Source organism: Nilaparvata lugens, chromosome 3 (genome assembly GCF_014356525.2).
Source record: "Nilaparvata lugens isolate BPH chromosome 3, ASM1435652v1, whole genome shotgun sequence".
NCBI lineage: Eukaryota > Metazoa > Arthropoda > Insecta > Hemiptera > Delphacidae > Nilaparvata > Nilaparvata lugens.
The window spans coordinates 18,623,256-18,641,522 of NC_052506.1; the positions used below are offsets into that span (position 1 = coordinate 18,623,256).

Below are 18,267 nucleotides of genomic sequence, written 5' to 3' on the forward strand. Positions count from 1 at the left end.
CAACGCGAGAACTCTTCAAGACTGCAGTCTAGATAACCTTCATCGTGCATGGTATATCACCCAGCCGTATTACATCCATTGGCTACCTTTGTTGTCAAGAAATCAAGTCATAATGACTTTCAGTGACAACCACCACAAAAAACTAATTCCGACAGACAGTGATTTCAAATGGACGAGAGCCAGGCACCAGGCACCTCCGAAGATGTTTCTTGGAGCTATCCTTGACACAAAGAACTGTAACTAAACTGCTGAAACGTTAATGACCATGACAGAGGTAGCGAGGACATCTCTAATCGATCATGAAAATGTTTCACAAGCCCTGGCAATTGCCTCGAACAAAGACAAGCAATCAGTCTTCCTTTCAGAGATGGCTCACTAAATTTCTCTCCAACTCTCATTTTTCAATCTCCATCGAACAATCTTCCTTTCAGCCAATGTTGAGTGATGGATGTGTAATATGTTTTATTTTCTAGATTACTGAATTGTATTCATCGAATGTATCACAAATTGACCAAAATCATTGTAAATATCGTTGATTTTATTACAGTCAACAAGAGGATTAAATGGAAGATTATACTCTTGATTGGAGATTCTACTATGAAAAGATTAGATATTTAACTAGATAAAGAACGGTGTATCTATACTCACTCTAGCTCGAGCCCCTTTCCAATTCGAGATCAGCATGATTTACAAAACCTTACAAACATGATGTACCATGTAATAAATTATTTTTGATTAGCAAGCAAAATCGCTTAATGAAAAGATTTTATAGGTCTCGAGCAAACAGCTGCTCTATTATCGCCGGGTGCGATAGCAACAAGTGAAAGATTAGATCATGCTCTACCGACTGCAGCCAAGCAGGGCAACCCGTTATTGAAAAAAATAACGTGACAACCATAAGACTGGTAGACCTATTAAACGCATAAAACTTGATATTTCAATTATAAAAGATAATATATGCTATCATTTTAAATTTCAAAATAAAATTCCATTCATGGACTCTTCTTCTCATTAGACACTTCATTCTCCTTACAATGCAATGATATGCAGGCTATTCTAGGAGGATGTCACGAATGGAAACGAATAGCAGTACAAAACTACTATTTTTACGGTTTTGTATTTTTTAAATGATCGACAATTACAATGAATAGTGAACAGAGAAGGCTACTTAAATGTTTCTAAAAACTACCGTCATGAGATCGCTATGAAATTTCGATCAAAACAGAAATACTACGATACCGTACACCGATGAGTGACAGGTAGAGTAGTCATGCGTAAATAGAAATCAAATATCATTCCTTCTGCCGCTAAGTGGATACACGTTTTCCTGGACCATAATTCAGCTACTTTTTGAGGAACTGGATAGTCACTCAAAAATGTTGTCGTGACTGGATTCATGATTGTCTTAAAGAAGACCGCTTAAAAGCGAGTGCAGATCCAGTTTTTGATTTGGGCTGTCGATACTGGAGTCTCCTCTCTGTTTTGGTGATCGGGGGAGGAGCAGGGAGGAAAATCGTAATTAGAACGGTACGTCAGCGACACAACGAATCGCGAAGGGAAGTGAAATCGAAGACATCTTTGGCGTAGAGTCGCTGCAGCGGTTGCGGCTTCTCATGGTAGTTGGCGCGCTCAAGAAGTCACGTGACCGCGCGCGCTTCCGTTCAGAGAAAGTTGCAGAGCAGACGAGATCGAGAGGGCGGTGGCTGCGGGTGATCTATCACGCGTGCTTGTTTATTGCTGCTGAAACCCCTTCGCTCTCATAGACTCATAGATCACGTACTAGATCTGGTTAACTAGAACTCTCCACATACCTCCTCTACTATCCCAACTGCTCATTGTTATCTGTGGCATTTAAAATCAATAAAACGATTTCTCCATCGATTATAGGTCTTACTTACAATCTGGAAACACCGCAATGTGGTGGTTGTAGATAGAGGTTTTGAGGCGATAAACGCGCTCTCAAATTATGAATTTGCAGTAGAACAGCTAATACTACCATAATTGTATAGTTTGATATACCGTCAACACTTTATAGGTTTGAAAAATGTTTTGGAAAAATGCTGGATATGAAAATCATGCTGGATATAGATATGAAAAAAGGATATAAAAATGCTGAAAATTATGAAAATGCTGGATATGGATATGAAAAAAGGATATAAAAATGCTGAAAAATTATTCCATGTTGTCCAGAATCTTCTTCCATTTACCTCCCACCATGAGATTATGATTGATTTTATGAATTGTTTTAGAACTTGAAAGTAGAGTTTGTATTCTAATTCATCCACATGCTAATTGGGATCAAGCGATCTTTTGATAAAAGATATTTCAGTGCATGATTTTCGTCACTAAAAATTTATGTATGCTGTAATATTCTGTATAGGCTACTGCAGTAGTAAAAACCTATTATTCTACACCAAAAACCTTAAAAAAACTCATCATCAATCTCTTCTTCTCTCTGTAATTGGTTGATTTCTTTGTCCAGGATCAATCCATTGACCTAGAATCGGGAAAACGTTTATTGATTTTTACTACTACTAATACCATTTTTACTATTAATACCATTCTTCATATAGTATAGTAAAGATAATTCCTTCGGTCAAGATGGTGAAATACTCGATACCCTATAATATCATTAAGCCAATAATTAATTCTTATGGCTCTGAATATGAGATATTCACAAGAAATCATAAACTATATTCTTAAAAAATCGTTATCAGAGAAATCAAAATTTATTTCGAAGTGACGGATTTTGTTATGATTTCGCATACATCTATTAAATGACTTGTGCATTAAAGAGAAGGAAGACTGATTATTCGTTCGAAATGCATGGAAACACGAAATACGTCGTCATCATTTCCGATTTCATATTTCTGTTTCTCTATTAAATTAGAGTTTTCACTTGTTTTTCAAATGTTGTGCGTGCAGAAACTGGTTAGCAGTCCATTTAGAATGAGGAAAGTGAGAAAGTTGATTCGGCTCTAATGGACTCTGTGAAGTGATTTCCTCTCAAAAGTGTTTTACTACCAATCATCAGCGCTCTGTAGTTATTATTATGTTGATCTTACGCTTCAGATATCATTAATTGGTGGGAATCAGTCTAAATTTATAGTTTCCTTAAGAAAAAATTAGTCGTCTATTTTTTCACATATCGCAGAGGATATGAGTAATAGTTCCCATCCTGAATTGGATATTAATTATCACTAAGAGGAAATCAACAACCTGATATCATCAATTATTTTGGCAATGCGAATGATCAATGAATTACCAAATAGCTATCAGTAAAGTGACATTTGGTACAACAGTTATTGTAAGTAAATTGTTACAACAGTCTATGATCACTGATTTATCAATAAATTTCATTGTAATAGCCTATTATAATTTCGTCAACGTTGATTATGAAGTTTCGTAACCCTATATGCTATTTCAGTCAGTTCAATTAATGAAATACGGAATTCCAAAGAAAGAAAATCGATAGTGAAAATGGAAATGGGAATGTAAAAAAGGGTATAAAATATAGAATTGGGAAAAGTAGATAACTAAAAAGAAAATGACCATTCGCTTTTTGTCAGTCGAGATTACAAGCTCACTTTTCATACCAAATCAATTTCTATAATTATTGCCAAAGAGAATTTAACTCTTTTAAATTCAGGACAGGTAGCGCGGCCCGTCTCCCTATCATAACTCGTTTATCCTCATATTATAAATTCAAACTATTTAAAATTGGGGTGTTATTAGGTCCACAGTCCATTGTTTCAAAGTAGATCTTACATTTCTCCAATATCTATCAGCTGTGGAAACATTACCTACTCTCAGAAAAGTAAGTAATGTAAACGTGCGTAGAGTCAAAATAAAGAAGACAAAAAGAAGAAGATGAACAATAACAAGAAAAAAACAGAAAAGGAGGAGCAGAAGTAGAAGTGGTGACCCACTTTTGATTCGTGTGGAATCCGGCCCTAGCCCTTCCGGGCTGAAAGCAACAAGAGACAGCCGCCACACACTCGCACTGTCGATTTTATTGCTGTTTGAGTTGAAAGACTTCCAGCGGCGGCGTGTCTAGACTCTCCAGCATCTCCAGCTCCAGCTGAGGCGTCACACCGTCTAGTGAGCCAAAAGTAGGCGGCCATCATTCATGGAGAGAAAAAACCTGAAACCGGCCCGACATTTGTATCCGCCTCGCCTCCTGACTTCAATCGCATTCACAAACAGATAAACACAGCCGAATGTGATTTAGCTAGAGATGCTTGGATTAAAGCGGTTCACGCCGGCAAATGGTTTAGATTTCTTTGGATGAGAAGAATCAGTGTCGAGCTGACAAAGTGCTCCAGTAGAAGTTCATACTCCAACGCCTTGAAAATTGAATGATATTATAAGTATATAATTAAGAAATCATTGAGAAATTGAAGGTACCCTTAGCTCACCAGTGAGTGGGAGCATGTAGCTGCTATAGCTTCAAAAAGCTTCACTACGCTGAGTATAGACCATCAAAGTAGAGTTTGATGGAAGTATAACAGAATAGCGTTGTAAGTATAAAGATTCCACCTTGAAGATGAAGTTAAGCATAAATAATAAGCTTCCGATTATTGTAAAGAGGATTTCTATCAAAAAGGGTAGCCTAAAAATTGAGATACACAAGAGTTGAAATTGGAGTTTGATTCTGTTTATTTCGAGCTTGGTTTGTCTACACAAAGCATTGAAAAGTAATAAGTTTCCCCACGATATCCATCAATATCATATTATTTTAAAGGTTCCAATAGAGAATTTCATGTAGTCTACTGTATTTTGTATCTTTATGGTGCAAATAATATTTTACGATTCTTGAAGATAAATGCAGACCCAACACTATAATAACTCTATTCTCTCTATCAATTGAAATACAATTACCGGTATCAACATTCAATAACTGTTCAGCAGGCTGGTTTCTTGGACAGTTGTTGAATCTAATAGACCATCAAATATATAGGTTTTATGGTTCATTCGATTTAATAACTGTCCTAGAAAACAGTCATATCAAGATAATGGAAAAATTGAAAGGAAATTAAAAGCTTGACTTTTCAATATAGTTTAATCGTTTAGTTGAGTTTGATTGTCATTCCAGGAAGTTATTTTAAATCGAAGCATCTAACAATAGGACATGACATAGAGTTGATGAAATCCATTCAACAACAACTCTAACTTCATTCACACTTTCCGAAGAATCCCGAAAAAGACGTACAATCTATAACAATAACCATTAACTGTGTTCTTGAGTCTAGAATGATCTAATTTCAAAGTGGGTCTATTGAAATTTCATGACAAGATGCAATAAAGCTGAGAAGGAATCACATCGCAATTGAAGATTAGTCCCAATTTGTAATGCACGTTAAAAACCACAACAATAGAGCATCGTTTACGTAATTCGATTGTTTGATTCGATTCTATTGTTTTTTTCAACGGTAGCACAAGTAGTGGAGTTGGTATAAACGCAGGAACGAAATCTTAATTGATTAAATTTGTTTCGATGCCTCACTTAGCTCTTTACCAAGCGTTGCAACCTAGATAAATCTTTGTGACTAATGTCATTAGTCTGACACCATTTGCAACCATCCTACAATACGTAACCTTGACCAACGAATGTTAAATATGTGGTCTATTTGGAAAAAGTGTGCAATTCGTTTCTGTATTTAGGCTACCATTACGTCCGATAGTTTTTTCCCCTGGAATCAAAGACACGCAACTGGAGCTCTTGTAATTGAAGAAGTGCTCGGCTTCCACACAAGTATTTAATGATGATCCTTGAATGGATTGCAATCACTGTGCTTATCCTGTTTGAAATCAACAATTTATTGCAAACCAATCGATGAGAATTTATAATTGATTGATGATTATTGTGTAACATACATCCTGCATCAATATTACTCAGAAACCGAAATATCAACTCAGTACCGTAGGGGCGATACCATACTAAGCGTTTTTTCAGGCGTTTTGAGACGGCGTTTATAGAGTCAACAGGGCAGGGCAGGAAGCTCTCCAATTGGCTGATTGGGTTGGCACCTGAAAAAAGTCTTGAAGAAACGCCTAATATGGTTTCCCCCTTGATGATTGGAACAAATACTAACAAAGTTTGTTTCTCCCATCTTTCAATTATTAGCACATTTGTTACATTATTTATTTGCTTCCCTGTGCATTATAGGATTTAAAAAACAAGATAAAACGTCAACTATTTTTCTTGTATTATTTCAAATCGAGTATCTTTAAAACAAGTAAACCAGTAGTTCTGTGGACAGTAGACCTCGCTCTCAGTAAGTTACATTAACCTGTTGTTATGTTTTCTCAAAAATTAATAAATAATTTATCAATTTAAAATGTCTAGAAAAAATCCTAAAAAAATAGAGCTTTCTGTCCTATCGTACCGTGACGTGTGGTCCGGAATGTGAGTGTGAGCGCTGTTATCAGGTCTGGCTGCAACTGTCTACAACGTTGATGGGAAGATACTTTTTCAAGATGTTCGATGTTTATGAACGGGTAGTATTATAGTCAACTGTCTACTAACGTTGATGGAAAGATACATTTTCAAGATGTTCGATGTTTTTAAACGGGTAGTATTATAGTCTACTAGACAGCTGATTTATGATGAATAATTCTATAGTCAGATTTTTACTCTAATATTGGCGTATGAAGGAGGCTCCTTTTTCCTTTTATATTATCCTTGAAATGCAAAATTTCCAAAAACTTTGTATATACGTCGACGCGCAATTAAAAAAGGAACATACCTGTCAAATTTCATGAAAATCTATTACTGCGTTTCGCCGTAAATGCGCAACATAAAAGCATATAAACATTTAAACATTCAAACATTTAAACATTTAAACATTAAGAGAAATGCTAAACCGTCGACTTGAATCTTAGACCTCACTTCGCTCGGTCAATTATTCGTTTCTTATGGAATCATGCAATTCGAAATACGAGTAGAATATCCCTGATTATGCTTAGTTCACTTGAATTTGTTGAATATTGAGTGTGTGATGAGCTCAGACCACTCACATTTGATACTTTCTAATTATTTATTGTATTAGATAGGTGTGTATAATGTGTGTAGTTCTATTGTATTAGATAGGTGTATGTAATGTAACTATGATTTGTGTAAAAAATTGAAAGTGGAAATTCATTTAGTTGTTTATTGCCTACTTGAATTTGTTTGATATTGAAGTTGCCTTGGTTGTCTATTTGAATTTTGTAACTAACGAGCTCCTTGTGATCTGTTGCAGATGGCACTGACCAGTTCTCTGCCGGGGGCAAGGTTGCCGCTGCCGCCCGCACTGCGCCCTGGGCCGGGGGCGGTGGAGCCGCAGTATGCCGCCTCCAGCAGCTCGGACAGCGGGGGCGGCGCGAGCAGCGACTCGCAGACTGGGGGCGGCGGGAGCAGGCATAGAGTGCGCACCGTCTGCCTGAGTCGGAGGCGGCTGGCCACCGCCCTTGGCTTCTCGGTGAGGGGCGGCAGAGAGCATGGCACCGGCTTCTTTGTGTCGGCCGTCGATGTCGGGTCGGAGGCGCATGCCAGGGGCCTCCAGGTAAAATTAATATACTTTTATTCGTATACTTCTTCTCTGGAGAATCATGAGAGAATTCTCATACTTCAAATCCATTCTATCTCCTCATTTAAAAACACAATTACAAATAATGAAAAAGTGAGTACAAAATACATAGCTTAAATATTGATGAATAAATCTTAATAGAAAGAAAGAAAGAAAGAAAGAAATATTTATTGCCAAAATCATTAAACACAACTTTACAAATGTGAAAAATATAAAAAATTTCATATACAATACATTACAAAAACTTAAAATTAAAATATTTTCCATTTAAACATCGATTATAATATTATCATTGGCGTTACCAGCAAAACTAAATAGTTTGAGCGATGGCAACGAGTAATCAGTCGGCTATAATTAGTGGCTTGAGATTCAGTCGAAAATAGAAAAAATATAATAAAGAAAAAAGAAACATATGGAATGTATGAAAAACTAGAAAAAAAATAATAAAATTTCAATCCGAAAAGAAGAAGTACTAAGAGTGAAAGACTAAGAGAGTAGAAAAACTAGAATGAATTCATAATAATTTAAAAACTCAAAAGAAAAAGAGATGATTCATGTAATTATTAATCTACAATTCACTGTACATATGTAATTATAGTAATAATAATAGTAATAATAATAATACTTTGCCTCCACATCATCACTTACAGTCAACCCATTCCCCCACATGGCGCCAAGTGACTGATTGAGTATGTTTAGGCAAATTTCACGTGCAATAGAACAGCTTCAGCCTTTGTGTATTCCAACTCTCAAAAATACATCCAGAGTAAGGAAGTTTACTACTGACATTTTATTCGGAGATCAATAATGTTTCTTTTCAATTCTTCTCACTTAGGGATTTCATTTTATTGTTTAATAAAAAGTGCATACAGAATCGGTGAACATTTTGAAAACAGCTCAATATTTCTTCTACAAGGGAAATTTGACGATAGGTTTAATTGAGGATTCTATAGAATTTGAGAAAACTACTTCTAAATTCTTATCCGCCATTTATGGAAACCGCCATTTTGAACCAACTTCTTCTTTTTCAATTGGGAATTTGGTCATATATGATACATGATTTTTATATAGAATTTCAAGAAAAACTTAATGACGAAAACCGCATATCGATATCACAAACTGTTTTAAAGTTATTCATATTCAAAAATACCGATTAATCATAATACAAAAATGAAATTGTATAAGCACATATAAATTGTATTTATATGAGCACATCTAAAATCTGAACTATAAATTTCTCTTTTCAAGTGTTAGTAAACACTTCTTACATATCTATCACTTGAAACAGAAAATTTTGATTTGTCAGATTTTTAATCTCGGAAGATAACAGTAAGGAGGTGCAGAAAGTAAAAGTGAAATAATACATTACATTATCTACGCACACAATATACTCAGAAGGCTCGCTTTAGGAATTTATCGTCTTTTAAGTGGCAAAATAGCCGAGACTACCAGTCCAGATAAGTCCAACATAAACCGCAACGCTTCAAAATACAAGAGCAACCACAAAGTTGACCTTCACTTAAGGTCTTGGTCATCGAAGTTATTGCGGTATTAGGCCATGTGTTAATCTGTTTACATTATGTTTGATGCTTTAATAATGGAATAATAACCTAATACCAATCCTTTATCCAAACCCCAATCCTTTGGATTGGCATATAACAATTCTTCACATAGTAGTACAAGTACTAGCATTGAACTCAAATGATGTGATAATCATTCAAAAGAAAGGTGGTGGCGTAATTTCAAACTTTCTAGCTCATATATATTTTTGGACAGAAATTTAACTTTAACTTCCCACAGTAGGAACATAACCAATTTTTTCGGACATGTTATTATTTATGAAAATTTGGGAACATAATAGTTTTGGGCTATGCCTGTTGTTCTATCCCGATCATATTCATATGATTTGTAATTGTGTCAACTAATGAATAAATAAAATAAATTAAAATACTTGAAGTTGGACGATATTAAGTCATGTATGAACCCTGTTCATTTGATATTGTAATTGTTAATAAACTGAGTAAATGACGTTTTTATGATTTTCAGCCTGGTGATCAGATTATACGAATAAATGGATTTCCTGTTGAAGATGCGACGCATAGAGAAGTTTTACAACTTATACAGGGGCAGATGAACATCACGTTGAAAGTTAGATGTAAGTTGAAGTTTTTACTGAGATAATAAGTAAATTGAAGGATTATTGAATGAGAGTCCTGCCAATTAATTAAATCAATGCGTACAAGTAGTGGGTACTGAAGCAAAAAAAGAGGAGCTTATTTCAATTTGGATTCCAATTGAACCTCATTATCATTATTAAAGATTTCCTACAAATTGACGGTGGCATTTGAATGCAAATTATTTGTTCCATCGTTCCAATCGAGTCTACTGAAATCTGTTGATCGAGATTTTCACTCAACAAATCCCATGAGGATTGGGATTCCTTTGATTTCAAATTCCTTTTGAATTGACCTGAATCACAAAGTATAAACATAAGAGTTCCTTCTTCTGTTCCTGAACTCTTTGATTTGGTGTTTAGTTGTCCTGTTAACAGTTGAAGAAATTTATAATCATCATTATTCTGTTACTAGAAATATTATATCACGCCTTCAACTTGAGTAACCATTTTTTCTTTATCTCAATCATTAGAAAGTAGTTCTATATCTTTAGGATGCACAATGTTATTGATGACTGTTTTTTCTCTGTTTCAGCCGTTGGAATGATTCCAGTCAAAGAGTAAGTTGTTTATTTATATCAGTTTTATTATTGAAGAGAACTCTATCGTATTAGGTGATATTTATCTTGTGATTCTGTAGAGAACTACTTTTATACTTTGATATGAATATGATTTTTTAAGCAGTTGGCAAACATGAATTTCATTATCAAACCACTGATAAATGGAACATTTTCCATCATCTAGCTCATTTGTCTTAGCAACAAGTTTAATAGTTCTAGCAAAATTATCGAATAATCATTATTAACATATAGGCTGTGATCAACTTGAATAAATCAGATCTAATGTTATGTTCTTCGGGTTATCCTAATTTATTAATTTGTTTCAAACGCGATACCTTAGTGGCCACTTGTGGCCTTTGTTGAGATTTTTGACCTTAGATAGAATGTGAACTATCTAGTATTATAGCTTCAATGTTCTAGATCGGAATCACGAACTCTATTCAGCGAAATTCATGTCAATAAAATAATGCCTATTTCATTCAAAGAAAGAACTCACTTGGCTTTGGCTGATGGGTTACTAATATACATAACCTCATTAATTTGTTTCAACAACTCTAAAATGAAGACTGCAATATTGAATTTGATAATACATTACTTGTCCAGCCGCAATTTTTCCAAGCATCAATCTAAATAATGGAAATATTTTACTATTTCAACTTCTTCACATTTTCCAACACCTTATCAATCAATAATAATTACTGCTTAGAACACATTAATTTATTGTGTTTCAAACACACACGATTGGTTGAAACACTCACAAATTATTGTGTATGTTTGCAGTAGCTACTACGATAATAAATAATAAATAAATAAATAAAATGTTTATTTCCCAAAAAGCTAAAACTACAACATCAATTACAAAAATATTAGATAAATTACAATATTACATACAATAGTTAGTTACAAAAGATTCTTATAATGTGTTCTCTTCTTGTTTAGTTTTTCTGTGTGGAAAATTGACCTACTCCACTATGGCGTACCATGTTCTAGAGTAGGTTTTGTTAGTTTTTTGTGTGTATTATCAATTAGTTAGTGTTTAGTAAGTCATTAAGTGGTTAGTTGTTATTTGAAATAATGTTTTCTATGTTCTGTCTTCCTTTGCTCATCAACCAATTGTGTACTATTGCTTTGAACTTTCTAGGAAGATTAATCTTTTTAAAGTTTGCAGGAAGTAGATTATATAATTTTGGTGCTAAATGATTGAAATGTCTCTGGTATAGTGCCTTCCTTGCAACACTGGTGATGAGAAGATTCCTGTATCTGGTGTTGTGGTTGTGGTTTCTAGTTTGAAATGATGTTGGGTTCTTGTGTAATCTGCATAGTATCTCCTTGGAGTAAAGCTGTCTTGGATCCATCACGTCAAACTCATTGAATAGCTGGTCTGATGAATAGCGTGGAGGCTTCTGGTTGATGACCCTCATGATCAGCTTCTGCACCCTGAGGAGCGGTTCAATGTGCAAGAAGCTTGCACCTCCCCATCCCACAATCCCATACAGCATAAGGGACTGTGCTAGAGAGAAGTAGACAACTCTTAGACATCCCTTGTCGACCAGTGTCCTCAGAATCCTGAATCTGTAGATGGTCTTCCTCAGTCTCCCGCATAATTCATTGAGATGATGATCCCAGCGCAGAAAAGAGTCCATAGTAACTCCCAGGTATTTCTGTGACTGTTTCCTGTGAACTGTGTATGAAGTGTTATTCCATTGATTCTTGATTACTATCTCATCTCCTGTTGGCTGTCCATGTTGAGTCGCCGAAAAGGTCAGAAAGAAGGTTTTCTCATGGTTCAATGTCAGCAGATTTTCAGCCAACCAGCGAGACACCCTCTGAAGTCCAGTCTCGGCTTCTCTCCAGGTCATCTCCCAGGTCGGTTCAGAGAACAGTATAACAGTATCATCTGCAAAGGTGGTGATTGATCCATTTATTACCATGTTGCATAATGGATTTATGTAGAGAAGAAAAAGAATTGGTCCTAGTACTGTTCCTTGTGGCACTCCAAACTTTACAGTCAGCTTGTTGCTTATACATCCATTGACTCTGACACATTGTGTTCGGTTTGATAGGTAGCTCTTGAAAAGATTCCATGCGACTCCTCTTATTCCATAGTTATCAAGCCTTGAAAGAAGAATGTCATGTGACACCGTATCAAAAGCCTTCTTTAAATCTAAGAATACTGCTAATGGTTTCTCTTCAATGTTTATTTTATCGGCAATCTGAGTGGTCACAAAGTGGATAGCATCATTTGTACTGCGACTAGATCTAAAACCATATTGGTTTGGCGATAGAAGATTATTTTTTTCAAGAAAGCTGATCAGTCTTGTTTTGATACACTTTTCAAAAATTTTTGATAATGTACTGAGTAATGATATGGGTCTGTAGCAATTCATATCTTTCTTATCTCCTGTTTTGAAGATTGGACAAATGACAGCTTCCTTAAGACACTGTGGAAAAACACCTTCCTCAAAAATTTTGTTTGCAATATGTGTTAAAGGCTTGGCAAGTATAGTATTATTCTGTTTGAAAAAATCTGGTTTTAAATTATCGAGTCCAGGTGCACTATTAGCTTTAAGACTATTAATGATTTTTATCATTTCGTCCTCACTGACAGGTGTAAAGAATAATGACCGGCAGACTATCTGATCAGCTGCAGCATGCTCATCTGCGCCATTACAATCGCTATTTAGAATGTCCTGGGCCAGTTTTGATCCAATACTAATAAAAAATTCATTGAAAGAATTTGCCATATCTTTATCATCATCTCCCAATTTCAATTCTCTCCCTCCCAAGTTGATTTGGTGGATTTGTGTTCTTGGCCGTTGCACTTCGGTTATTTCTCTTATTACTTCCCATGTTTGCTTAGAGTTGCTGGAAGTTTCAAATCGCCTTGAAAAGTATTGTTTCTTCGCATTTTCTATTACAGTTGTTAGTAGATTTCTGTACCTTCTATAATACTCTCTAAGCTGTAGATTCGTTGTATTATTCTTGACGATGCCCTGAAGTCGTCACTTGGCTATGGCTGCTCAATTACTGATACATTTTTGCTATACCTATCAATTACTGTACATTACGGTACTTATCAATTTGTTACAATTACTCTAATATGAGGACTGTAATTTAATTTGATAATTTATAACTTGTTCAGCCGCAATTTTCCCAAGCATCCATAAACACAATCGTTTACTGTATTTCTACTTTTTAGACATTTCACAACACCTCAACTAATATTTTATTATTGTGTGTGTTTGCAGTAGCTTCAACGATGCCCTGACGTGGAAACTGGTGGAGTCATCTGACTGCAGTCTGGTGCCCACCTCCCTGTCGTCCAATCAGAGCGACGTTTGTGACGACCATCCGCCGCTGCAGTCACACAACGAAGTGCGAATTGTGCTACATGTCGCGCCGAGGGCCAAGTTGGGTTGCGGGTCAGTAGTCAAGTCAATTCAGTCACAAATTCCAATCATTTTTTGTTTATTTCTATTTCCAATCTCTTCAAGATTAAGGCAGGTTTATAATAAAATAATAATAATACTGAGGGTGATGCCCACATAAGCTTTTAGGCTTGTGCGTGGGTCCTAGTGAGCATAGTGAGAGGGATGATGCTGAGAGATGACAACTACTTTTTAGGTAGTCGGGACGACGGCTTATCGTCTCATCCGAAAGACGGGGTGGCAATATCTATGTGATTGTGCTGTTTATATTTAACTCAAATATTTTGAACGTAAACACCCCTTGTTTGATACATCATTTTGAAGGCCTTCTCAAAACTAGAAAGATGACATCAATAAAAATGTTCTATGATACTTTTATACAAAAAGGCGGCTGATTGAAATTTATCAATTATTTCTTTAAAACCTCAAACTTCAATCAGCCGTCATTTTGAATAAAAGTATCATAGAACATTTTTATTGATGTCATCTTTCTAGTTTTGAGAAGGCCTTTAAAATGATGTACCACACAATGGGTGTTTACGTTCAAAATATTTGAGTTTCAAACCCTCATTTCTTTAAAAACTAAAAATTCAATCAGCCGCCATTCTGGGTACAAGTATCATAGAACATCTTTGTCGATGCCATCTTTCTTGTTTCAAAAAGGCCTTTAAAATGATGTACCACACAATGGGTATTTACATTTAAAATATTCTAGTAGTTAGTCACCCCCTAAGTCACCCCCTTATGGGGTTGAAATTCAGTTGTACGTCAAGTATTTTTGACCAATAACTTATCATGAAAGTTACAGTATTATATCTACAACAGTCTCCAATTTATTGAAGGGTTCCCATACATATGACTCACTCTGTATATTAGAATCAAAACAACCTCCGAATTGGAGGGATATATTGTGGAGCAGAGAGATGGAGGAAGATGAAAAACCAGCTCAGCCAATTGGAGTGACGAATAGAGTCATAGAAAGAAGCGCGATTGCCAAGTTGTCAAATAAGCTCAGTCGATGCTTTCAGAGAGGAAACTAGGTATTCGTATCATGAGGAGTTGAACACTCACGAAAATACTACAGAACACTGTCCGCTCTGAGTGATTGTGACAATTTTAAAACGTTTCATTCAATATGTATATTATGTACCACAGAATCATCTTCACTACAAGACTCAAATCAAAAATATGCTGATTTGAGTTTGCAGAAATGAACTGCACCGAAGTCAAATTGAATCATGTGACTCGATTGGCAAGAGCCAAGTAGGCCTACTGATCCTCTTGAGTGAGCCAGCCGTCCCGTGTTACATGTATTGTCAGGCCATTACCCATTCTTGCTTAGGCTAAAGGCTCAAGGATGCGACACAAAAACGTGCATGTACTGGAAAGTTGAGTTGTAAGTACTGAGAGTTGAATGAACTGAGAATGGGTACTAAACTATCGCATAATCATTTCAAATGCATGAGTTTTGTTAATAAAGTGCATGAGTATAAATTAGTTGAGCTGATCTCAATCTACCATTCATCTACAAGAAAATATTGATGATTTGCTCACCTATATTTTTTGCTGAACGATTGGCTCTGACGTTTGGATAGTATTTTATTGTAGGTACCTAACTATTTTGCTGTAGTTTGATTTTTCATTATTCCCAAGCATCACGTCACCCACAAACATTTTCATGATATACATTCATTCATGCCCAGCAACTCTGATCTCTATAAAACGTTATGTGTGTTTTCTTCTAGGATCTGTAAAGGACCCGAATGGAGACCTGGAATTTTCATCCAATTTACAAAAGAGAATGGTTTAGCGAGGGGAGCGGGCCTAAGGCCAGGAGACCAGATTCTCAAGTGCAATAATATTACCTTCACGCCTGAAACTCCATTCAATGAGGTAACTAAATCATTATTTGCTGAAAAAGAGATGAATTGATAATTACTGTAGTCAATAATAATCATTGACTTCTCTTCCAGAGAAGTCATCTCTGATATTCATCTCAGAACAGATATTCATCTCTTTTTCAGAGTAAATAAACTTCACATTCTCATTTAAATTATGGTTCCTCATTGTTTAGTGCCTTTACCATCATCGAATATTGTAGTATATACTCCATCATTATTATTAGAGTTAATTTTATCTTTATCTTCAATTGTAGGTATTTTTAAAGCAACTCTAATGGTATTATTATTATGATTCTTTTTCTATTGCTGCATAAAATGAAATATTGTTTTAATCAATTGGATACAGAGAATCGTGTATATGATCCTAAGAATAAATAAAATAAATCAGTTTTATAATAATATTCCTTCAATTATATCATTTTTATAGAACATTGCTTATGGTGGTTATATGCCCAACAAATTTATCTGGTATACGCACTATGGTAGCCTACTCACAAATAAACTCGCAATTCTCAAAATGTACTTTTGAATAAACACTATTATTTGTTTTTCTTTTCGTTTCAAATTCTCCTGAACCTCTGTTTTAGTTGGTGCTGATTTCAATTGAATGAATTGTTTAATATCTTGACAGCTTCATTCATAGTTTAGATTATACTAAAATTTACCTGCCTGCGACCCTGAGATTTTTTACATTTTTGTCTGTTTATCCAAGCGGTTTCAGTGATCTCAGCTATGAAAATGTACCGTATTCAAATGTACAACTTACATGCTTCGACAATACTTTCCATGGAATGGATACCATCACTAGGATATTAAGATACGGTAGTTCCAATTATATTATTGGTATTTTCACATGTAGTATTGTATTGAAGAACTTTCTAAAATGTTGTTTAAGTTTTTTCAAATTACCAGGTCGAAAATGTTTGATTTTTTTCTATTTTTATCAAGGCCGTCTCAGTCCTGCGCAGCTCTGGACTACTGGAGCTGCAAGTGAGGAAAGGTGCTGGTCTCGACCTTTTTCCTGGAGAATCGTCTGGATACAACAGCTCGGCCAGCAGTGTGGCTGGAGACCAGAGTCCAGAGACATGGCTCAACAAAAGACTGTCCATTGTAAAGGAGGAGTCTGTCATTGACTCTGAAAGGTAAATCAGCTCACCAGCAGATATTCCCCTCGAAAATCTCATTCATGCTTTCATGGTTTATTAAATAATAAATAAATTTCATTTATCCGGAAGTCTACAGTTACTCACACAACGGCCATTTTGTTTTTTTCACTTATTATTGTTTTCTAAATAATGGTTGAACATACGAAATTAAAACTTCGCACACTCATTTATAACAAATAGACAAAGCTACAAAAAAACTATGATAATTTTTCAAAACCATAAAACAAAATGGCGGCCATTTAAAATTTTGTTTCTTAAATAACTCAGAAATCGATAGTTTCACAAAAACTTTACAAGAATAACTTTTTTTAGTAAATTTAATTTACTATCGAATGGTAACAGATTTTTTGAGATTGGACCAATATTAACTGAGATATGGCAGCTTTAGCGATTGGTGTCCCACCTTTAGAAGGTTATGTAACGTTATTTTATTGTTTGAAATGACCAAAATCGCTTGCTATAGCCATGCAATGTAAATAGAGATTGTTGCATCATTGAGGCGACTCTATTATTAGTATTCCTTGGTTTGCACTGCAACAAACCTTCAGTGGTCACCTATCACTAAGGCTGCCATATCTCAGTTAATATTGATCTAATCTTGAAAAATCTGGTATCAATCGATAGGTCATTAAATTTATTAAAAACAGTTATGATTGTAATTTTTTTTTGTAAAACCAACGGTTTCTGAGTTATTTGAGGAACAAAATTTTAAATGGCCGCCATTTTGTTATATGAATTTGAAAAATTATCATAAATTTTTTGTTGCTTTGTCTAGTTGTTATAAATGATTGTGCAAAGTTTCAATTTCTTATGTTTAACCATTATTTAGAAAAATAATAAGTGAAAAACAATGCCCTAGAGTATTGGTAGGGAGTTCTTAAACATCCTGTATTAATTTGAAATTAAATTATTTTAAAAAAATATATAAAAGAGAAACCATAACATGACAAAAATTTGATGTTCTAAAAATTTGAATCATCATGATTTCACCAAAAGTTCAATTCTTTAACTCCTATACCGGTACCACTTTCGTGGGTCTTCAGCTAAGATCAGTGTCTTCCAGCTCTCTTGAAACACTGTAGGCATTCTGCCTTGCATTTCTGCTCTGCTAGGCAGAAAACCATTACCATTCCTCTTAACGAAATGTTCACTTATTTCCATTCTGACTATGTGTAAGCACTTATAAGAGTGAATGTACTATTTTTCTGCCCAGCAGAGCAGAAATTTATCGGGAAGCTAGGCTATAGTTGATGGGAAATTGGATCTATCCAAAATTTCTGTAATCCAAATAAAGACTTTTCTTTATGAAAAAGAAATTTGTCATAGACTATGAATGCCTCCTTACCAAAATTTCCCTCATGCTTTCGTGGGTTTTTGGATGCTCTACAAATTTGAATCATCATGCAATTACCATATATATTCTTCAACTGGCATATCTGGCAATCAGATCTTTTGATACTAGTTTTTT

General features: G+C 35.1%; 1 protein-coding gene across 1 annotated transcript in view; it reads left to right on the forward strand.

The window, feature by feature from the left end:
- LOC111055635 (PDZ domain-containing protein 7) overlaps positions 1-18,267 on the forward strand; it is a 124,604-nt gene that overhangs the window by 76,410 nt on the left and 29,927 nt on the right. The window contains exons 3-8 of the mRNA XM_039423164.1: positions 7,245-7,547; positions 9,618-9,726; positions 10,280-10,304; positions 13,553-13,726; positions 15,478-15,625; positions 16,582-16,775. Coding sequence (XP_039279098.1) covers positions 7,245-7,547; positions 9,618-9,726; positions 10,280-10,304; positions 13,553-13,726; positions 15,478-15,625; positions 16,582-16,775 — 953 coding nt within the window. The remainder of the gene's footprint in view (positions 1-7,244; positions 7,548-9,617; positions 9,727-10,279; positions 10,305-13,552; positions 13,727-15,477; positions 15,626-16,581; positions 16,776-18,267) is intronic.